General features: G+C 37.3%; 2 protein-coding genes across 4 annotated transcripts; one reads left to right on the forward strand and one right to left on the reverse strand.

Annotated features, from left to right (window-relative positions):
• Positions 1-1,791: 1,791 nt before the first annotated feature.
• Positions 1,792-3,928, reverse strand: LOC117634817. Of its 2 annotated transcripts, none has more exons than XM_034369063.1 (8): positions 3,794-3,928; positions 3,361-3,693; positions 3,067-3,160; positions 2,848-2,966; positions 2,675-2,758; positions 2,377-2,460; positions 2,233-2,287; positions 1,792-2,094 (listed from the first exon to the last, which is right to left on the reverse strand). In XM_034369063.1, exons 2-7 carry the CDS (start codon positions 3,643-3,645, stop codon positions 2,234-2,236), a joined length of 720 nt encoding a protein of 239 aa, XP_034224954.1. In that variant the 5' UTR covers positions 3,646-3,693; positions 3,794-3,928; the 3' UTR covers positions 1,792-2,094; position 2,233. The 2 variants fall into 2 exon arrangements, with proteins under 2 accessions (XP_034224954.1, XP_034224955.1); XM_034369064.1 differs by having other exon boundaries at positions 1,792-2,123.
• Positions 3,929-4,006: 78 nt separating this feature from the next.
• Positions 4,007-7,679, forward strand: LOC117634816 (DEAD-box ATP-dependent RNA helicase 17). 2 transcript variants are annotated; one of them, XM_034369062.1, is made up of 9 exons: positions 4,007-4,174; positions 4,268-4,450; positions 4,556-4,699; positions 4,784-4,892; positions 5,026-5,375; positions 5,516-5,589; positions 5,894-6,198; positions 6,602-6,842; positions 7,150-7,336. In XM_034369062.1, the coding sequence occupies exons 1-9, from the start codon at positions 4,066-4,068 to the stop codon at positions 7,219-7,221; spliced, it is 1,587 nt and encodes a 528-aa protein (XP_034224953.1). In that variant the 5' UTR covers positions 4,007-4,065; the 3' UTR covers positions 7,222-7,336. The 2 variants fall into 2 exon arrangements, with proteins under 2 accessions (XP_034224953.1, XP_034224952.1); XM_034369061.1 differs by having other exon boundaries at positions 4,014-4,174; positions 7,146-7,679.
• Positions 7,680-8,724: the final 1,045 nt, after the last annotated feature.

The following is an 8,724-nucleotide window of genomic DNA, read 5'->3' on the forward strand; positions in this document are numbered from 1 at the left end:
ACCTGTCACATTACTGAATCGTGGTCATTTAAAATATCAATGAAAAATGTAAAATCTCACTTGTATTTATGAAATGAAAACAAAAATAAAAGGACAATAATGTACCAAAACCCACAATCCTTGTCGAATAATAAACTAGCCAACAAAAGCAGGCACCTACATACAATTTAAGAGCAAATTGAAAATGAGGTTGTTGGATACAAATTACAATAAATATAAAAGAAACAAAATCCAACTGTAGGAGATTGTGCTAGCTAGTCGGCCCCTATTGACATCAAAATATGCATGCAATATTTATTTTATGAGAGAAATAAGTTTTCAACTTATTTGCATGCAAAACAATCAAAAGCTAGCCAAGCTAACTTGGACAAAAAGTTTGGTTTTCTAAAAACATGTCGTGCTGCATCACATTTGCATGCAAAGGCCAAGCGAAGCCAATGCTTGCTTGGTGATGATGATGTTCTCACGCCTCAATCTCATCGACCATATTAGCTCACGGCATTTTTCACATGACGAAATCCGTGTTCTATTGCAATTGTCTTTTCCCAAAAGCACTAAATTTGCGTGACCCTTATGAGTTTTCAATTCAAGTTTCCATGCTATATCTATCTTCTTTTAGCTCAATTCCCAAATTTTCAAATTCCAATTGGTTATTAATGTTAAAAATGCTTTGATGCTTTGTTGGGGCCTGAATACTTGGGCGGTAGATAGTGACTAATCATCCAACTCCCATAGGTTTTGTTGCCCTCTAATTTGATTCGTAGAGCATCTGAGCATGTTCTATCAAAGGTCCATCTAGTCATAAACACCAAAGCACCATGCTCTTGTTATTGTCTTGAAGGGCACTATTTAGATACTTTGATAATTAACATTTTGTATGTATAATTATTACCCTTTTTTCTTCTTTTACAAAACGATATTTTAAACTACTATTTAGTGAATGAAGAGGATGATCGAACTCGAATGGCAATAAGCAAGCCTACATGCCTTACTAACTCGCATAATACATGTGTGCATATATAACTACTATTGTATTACTTAAAAGAAAGAAGAAGAAAAAACCCAAAAGAAGGTACGGAAAGACCTCATAATAAGAGGTAGAGGAAACTCTACTAAACACAAGGAGAATTGAATGAGAAGTCAACATAGGTAAGCCAAACTCGACATCTTCCCAACCAAATTCCTCGGTTTTCCTTTTTTCATGCATATTACAATAAAAACAAGTTGAGTTGGCAAACCCTACGGCCAAGACATAATAGAAAATTTTATTAGAGAGCGACTCACAAGAGAGCGACTCACAACCACTTTTCCCCTTTTCCCAACTTCATCTCAACCATCCCTAAAGCTTTTAAGATTTCTTACAAGAAAACTTGGGTTCACCCCAACAAGAAGATCGTACGAAAAAAAAATATATAATGATTTTTGTTGTCTGAATGAATTGTTCTATTGTTGCTCTTTCATGTGGCTCACAACAAATACAACCTTATCATGGATGCCCTTCAAATATATTTTCTGAACATACAATTTGGCGAGAAAAACAGTGAGAAAAACAGTGGAAAATATAAAAAAGTTTGACAAAGGAGTATCTCAGATAGCCCAAATAGTTGTAAAGGCCCATTTATATTTGCAGCACATATAGTAAGGCCCAACAGGTGAAGGCCTGAAACTGAGATATTCACACAGTCAGATTAGGCCCACAAGAGGGCCAAAAGTTGAAAATATAGTAAAAATGGAACAATTTTCAAATATATGGAATGGAATTTCCAGAGTAATACAGGAGAGAAATAGAAATGAAAACAAAAAGGAAATCTTTTTCGTTAAAAGAACAGCACACAACAAACCCCAATGGGGAGAATCATAAATTTTTTTTTACACGGGACAATTTCTATATTTGCAAATGATAAGATACAAAGTACACCAAAATCACCAACAGACACGTTGGAAGCATATCTCATGTTTGTGGGGTTGTAAATTGCACTGCTGGATTGTCAGCTGAGATAGGTGATGATAAAATGGTATGGGCGTGCACACATGTTGTACCGGGGAAAGGCCTGATGTGAAATTACAGCCGTCCTGCATATCCTGCGTCACATACTAGATCCAAAACATAGGAAACGGCACATCTGAGTATGTTATCAAACAATCAGCTTGTGTTGAGAAGAAAAATGTCCAACTAAGAATATGTGAAGGGCCAGAAGAATTAAAATTCATTGCTGACTTTAATCAACTTACTTCATTCTATAGGTTCTGATGTTGGAGGGTGCTCCTCAAGTAACGTTTGAACTCTCTGTAAAATATACCAGATGTAAGTAAAGTCTGCGAGAAAGAAGAGCATATCCTACTTTCAAAACAAAAGTAGGAAGTTTGGCGTTCTACCTTCACAGAACTTCCAACTTCATCAAGTTTCTGCAGTAGTGTTAGATCCCCATACCTGAGGGGCTTTGACGGAGACATCTGAAGCTGACAATAGAAAGAAAGAGAACTAATAAATATTGAACTTGTGAAAGACAATTGCCTAGCTGAATACGAAAAGGAAGGGCTTTTTCTAGCATTGTTAATGGCTAACAGGTTATCAAGGTTTAATCAATATGCCCAGATCAAGCTTGTCAAATATAACCAAAATAAGTTCAACTTCCTCTGATAAGGACCGGAAGCATCTAGCATATGACCCTACCCTCAAATTGGGAATGTCTTCGAGCGTGGAAACTTGTCTAGAGAAAACCTCATTCGTCATGCTTGACAGGCGCATGAGGACAGCCTGAAATGGGACATACATCAAGGTTGATCAAGTAACTCATACTTACTAAACTTGGGGAAAACTTTAACACAACTACAGTGAGTAAGTACCTTCCTGAAAGCACTGGGATTTGCAATGCCATGGATTTGAACATCATCGCTTGGTGGCCTTCTGACACCAACATGCTCTATTCTAAGTGAGTAGACACCATAGAGAGACTGCAGATATCCTGAGTATAACAATAGCATTATAGGCGGTTCTAAGACATCACCAGCAAGACTAAGGTATTGGAAAATAACATTCATGTAGCAACTGACAATGCTCTTTACCTTGCTCAATTACAACATCAGCGACTGAAGGCAACAAAACATGCTTTTCTTTCTTCAGCACCCCAAAAATTGGAAATGGAACTGGCTTGGTAACCTGAGCTAAAGAAACAAAGCATCATCCAAAGGTAACCATCTGTCCATAATTTCATATAGCAAAACCAACCAACCATAGTCCAGCAGCATTCAAAGATTGATCAATTGACAAACAATCATATTAAACAAGAGCAAAGCACATTCAAGAGCTCAAATTATCAACAAGAAGAAAAAAGATTCAAACTTTAAATTTGAATTTACCTTGTAGACAATGGCATTGGGAGTGAGATAGAGCTTTCTGGACCGAATATCCTTGCGCAAAATGTATCTTCGGACTGGTAAATAAAGCAGCATGAAGAACCCAATTCCCCATGCCAATATTAAAAGCAAAGAGTAAAGAAGCCATTGTGCTGTTTGGTACTTCACATAATTCTCCTCCATCTCCTGAAACGAAGCTGAATACAGAACTATTTCATCTTCAGCTTCATTTGCAGTTTCGGATAGTAACCCTTTCTCCAAGCTATCTACGACGTCGTCCGAAACCATCTGAATTGCTCACAGATCCAGATGCGCACAAAAACCCTAAAGCCCGAGCTACAGCCAACGACGAAATAAAGGTAAAATTTTCCCGAAATTGAACTACACGAAGTGTAAATAATTCGATCACGTTCACATGGAAACAAATGAAGCTTACCGATTGATTAATGTGTTTGTTGGAGACTTCTCACAGGTTGAAGATGCAAGAGAAAGACGACGAGGTTCAGAAGCACCTCTTCAGCTTTTTTCAGTCTTTCAGCTCAGGCAGGCCAGGCACTGCAGTTTCATTGTGGGCTGGGCCAGGGTCCAAATTTGTAACATTTAGGGTCCGGGCCCAATAATTTTCGGGTCGGGTTGGTGCTGGAATAAGAAGTGAATTCGAAGTAAGAACTTGGAGCAAGAAAGAAGAAGAAGCAGCAGCAGCTCCAAATGGTGGCCGCCAAGAGAAAAAACACAGAAACAGAGGAAGGTGAAATCTTCTCGTCTTGCTCTTTCTCCAGCCTCGGCCTTCACTCAAACTTATGCGAGCAGCTCGAAGGTAATACAAATTTTTTTATTTATGCCAAAACTATAATTTAATTCTCTTCCAAAATAATAAAGAAAATACCTTTTTGTTGTTTGAACGAAACAGAAAGGTTGGGCTTCAAAGCTCCAACTCTGGTGCAAGCTCAAGCCATCCCTGTAATTCTATCCGGCCGCCATGTGCTTGTGAATGCGGCTACGGGCACAGGCAAAACGGTGGCGTATTTGGCTCCGGTTATCCACCACTTGCACTTGTACCAACCTCGAATTCAGCGCTCCGATGGCACTTTCGGTAGGTACCATACAAACATAGCATCGATATATTTTGTGAACAAACATACAAGCATGCTTGTAAGCTCACATACTAACATTTTCATATGCTTGTTTTGATTGCTAGCGTTGGTTCTTGTGCCAACGCGAGAGCTGTGTTTGCAGGTTCATGAAATCCTACACAAGTTACTGCACAGGTTTCATTGGATTGTCCCTGGTTATGTAATGGGAGGTGAAAACAGGAACAAGGAGAAGGCCAGGCTGCGCAAAGGTGCCCGAAATTTAATTTTGGTTGTTGGTTTTTGTTAAAGATTTTTTTTGTATGGTCTTCTCACTACCCATCTGCTTTTTTCAGGCATATCTATTCTAGTTGCTACTCCTGGACGACTCTTGGATCACCTGAAGAATACATCATCGTTCTTGCACACAAATTTGCGTTGGATTATCTTTGATGAAGCAGATAGGTATGCTACACATACACCATTCGAGTTTTTATTATATACTCTATTATGAATGTGTACAATGCTATTATTGTATCCAATTGTCATTGTATAATTTGGACATGCATTCATTAGATATCCATATGTTTTTTTACAGAATTTTGGAATTGGGATTTGGAAAAGAAATAGAGGAAATACTAGATCGTTTGGGTTCAATGCAACATGGCTCTGCCACTGAGGATGGTGTTGTTTCAACTAAATATGAGTTTCAGAGGCAGAATTTGCTATTATCAGCGACCTTAAATGAAAAAGTCAATCATCTTGCGAAAATGAGTTTAGAAAAACCTGTTATGATTGGCATGCCTGAGAAAAAGACGCAGTCAATTGCATTACATGAGCATTTAGGATCTGACACAGATGATGAACCACAACCTTCAGCAAAGACAACAGGCTCTTTTAGTGAAGATTATAAACTTCCAGCTCAATTGACCCAGAGATATGTAAAAGGTATGTGCCAATACTTTTCTTTTCTTTTCTTTTTTTTTTGTTTTTTTTTTGGGGGGGGCGTGGGTGTGGGGGCAGGGTATGATTCATTAGACTACATAATAGATGTGGTGATTAACTGTTTTGATCAAATTTCTTTGCAGTACCATGTAATGCACGGCTTGCTGTACTTCTTTCCATTCTAAAACATCTTTTTGAGCGAGAAACTTCCGAAAAGGTAAAGCCTACGTCTCAACCTTCCATTTTCTAATGGTTATGGAAGCTAGCTTTTTCTTTCTTTGGCAGTCTTTAGAATCTTCATATTCAAGATTATACTTTTCAATTCTGTGATATTGTGCTAGTGAGTTCATATAAAGGGATAATGTCCTTCAGCATCAATGATGTATCCTATTTACCACATCCTGAAATCCTCGAAGTGATGTCTTATATTGTTAACACAGTTTGGGTCTTTCTATGCAGTCTTCAACTTCATTTTATTATGCTTTACCTTGTCAGTTCTCACTCACTTGCTCATTTTACAGATTGTGCTATTCTTTTCAACATGTGATGCAGTGGATTTTCACTACTCCTTGATAAGTGAGTTCCAATTCAGACCTCACTCAGGACTAGAAGCAGAACTTAATCAGATGTTTGTTAGATGTAAGACCTTTCGGTTACATGGGAATATGAAGCAGGAGGATCGAAGAACTGCGTTTGAAACCTTCAAAAAAGAAAAATCGGCTCTTCTATTGTCCACAGATGTTTGTGCTAGAGGTTTGGATTTCCCGAAAGTAAAATGTATCATACAATATGATTCTCCAGGCGAGGCTACTGAATATGTTCATAGGTATTTAAACTTATCCATCTTCAGTTTTCTTTTCCCATTTTATCCCCCCTCTTCTTTCCTGCATGTGCAACAATATAAGCCAGAGTTTTGATTGTTTTCAGTCCATGAATGCTCATTCAACTAAGTAACACTTTTATCCGCAGCATTTCATGATTGTACATCATCAAAGTTCCTCATGAGATGCATAAGAAAATAACGATATCCCAATATTTTAAATTATTCAAATTTTTGAAAAGCCTTAAGAACTAATTGGTTTTAAAACGAAGTGGTGATGTTTTTTCAGCGGCTAAAATTACAAGGTTATTTATTTTGAAGTTTTGTTTCTTAGCATGGAATTTCACTACGCTAAGTCTATCATGCATCTTTAATGTTTTTCTTGATATTTATTTCATACTTGATCTAGGGTTGGAAGAACTGCTCGGCTTGGCGAAAGAGGAGATTCATTGTTATTTTTACAGCCAATTGAAATGGATTATTTGAAAGAGTTGGCGAAACATGGTGTTTCCCTACAAGAGTATCCCCTCCTCAAAGTATTAGATAGTTTTCCACTATTTGGTCATAAGCATGTCAGGAAGTTTCTTTCCATTGACTCACATCCTTGGGTGATGTCTTTGCAAAAGGCACTTGAAGCATTTACAGAGAAGGTACTTCTCTTCTCCTGATTCTTCTTCAGTGTGCCTTAAAGTATGCTTTATCGAGCTGTGTTTGTACTGTGAAGAAAGCCCTCCATCCAGTTTTGGACTTTTTCTTAATCTTTAGCTATCTCGCATTATTGTGAAACCTTAGCAAATGACTTATCCAAACCAGATACTTAAGGAAATATCCTTTCACTTTTAATATGTTTGCTGGGTATGCCGGCCAGATTTATAGGTTTGAATATTTGTAATAATTATGAGTTTCTTTCTTTGTGATTAACATTAACACATTGCCTTCATTTCTTTTCTCAGCCAGATACGAAGACACTGGCCAAAAACGCATTTTGCTCTTGGGTTCGTGCATACACTGCCCATCGTGGTGAGCTGAAAAGAATATTTATGGTGAAGAAACTTCACTTGGGACATGTTGCAAAAAGCTTTGCCTTGAAAGAACAACCTTCCTTGGTTGGTAAATCATTCCAGAATCAAGTAAAGAAGAGGAAGAGGGATGAAAAGCAAAAGGGATTATCAAGAAAGAGGAAGGTTTCCAGGAAAACATGATTGCAGACTTTGATACCAACTTATAGATGGTTGTGGGAGATGCAATCATGCAGATGGGTAAAAGCTTGTTTTGGTTAAGAAAACTTGTATGCTGTAACAAAGTTTGCATGTATTGCGGGCTTCCCTAGAATACTTGTTGTCACCTTGTTTCTGTGTGAAGTGATGGTGGTCGACCTCACTCTCTGTAAAGTATGGTTCATTTGCAATGCAGTTTTGCTGATGCATGCAAATTTAAAGGGATAGTTTGCTGTTAATTTAAATTTGTTTCGACACACTTGCAGTCAATAGTCATTTGTTGTAACTTATAACAACGGAATCTCAATTCTCAACCCAAAGTTAGCAATAAGCTATCCGTGAAAACTTTCATGCAACGGAATGTCATAGTGAAGAGGATTCCAAACTAATCAAGCATTGCCATGTGGGAAGGTTAAAAACACATGGCAATACGTGATTAACTTGAATACTGCCAAAAGTCATCTTCGTTATATGTTAGTTTCTCTTTATAGCTCACCTTGTCAAAATGTAGGCCAGTCTACAATTTTGGGCCACAACCAGTGTTCTTCTCTCCGTAGCACTCTGGGAGCACCATTGAGATTAATGTGACTGCTTTATCGAATTAGGTAAGTATGCATAATGTACCACTTGTTCAATGATGACCTTACCTTTCCTACAAAATAAGGAAATCGATAAAATATGGGAGGCCTATGTATTTATAATATATTATATTAGTCTACCAAATCCACCGTCCTCATCATGTCACATGCTCTCTCATAGAGGAGAAAAAACTTTCATCAATGGTTTTGTTGGCATTGGAAGGAATTGTACTGTTCTGTCAGTTACAATAAGTCCGGAGATTTTTAATGCAGAATTGTTGTGATCTTATGTAAGATGATTTTCAATATGATGGACAATGACACAACATTGTCCACAATTCACATAATTTAATAGCTCATTCGGGAGTGATTCTAAATAAATCAAAATCACTTTTTGAAAAAAACACCTCATATGTACTTCTTTAAACAAAAAGAGTTTGAAAATATTATTTATGATACTAAAGTACGATTATATGATATAATTTGTCTGCATTCTTTTGTGTATGTCAGAACATTAGATCGGACTTTAGTATCAACAGGGTAAAACCTACCAATAATAACAATATAGAAGATCTAGCTACCTGATGAGCTAGTTTATGATTAGAGTTTGATAGACCAGACACATTTGCTATTGGCAATTGGCCAAGGAAAAAAAAATAAAGAAATTATCACGCTCTTAAACTCTTTTGCCATGCCAAGCCAAAATGGATGTTCAATTTTGTGAATAATTGGACAGA

Source organism: Prunus dulcis, chromosome 7, assembly GCF_902201215.1.
Source record: "Prunus dulcis chromosome 7, ALMONDv2, whole genome shotgun sequence".
Lineage (NCBI taxonomy): Eukaryota > Viridiplantae > Streptophyta > Magnoliopsida > Rosales > Rosaceae > Prunus > Prunus dulcis.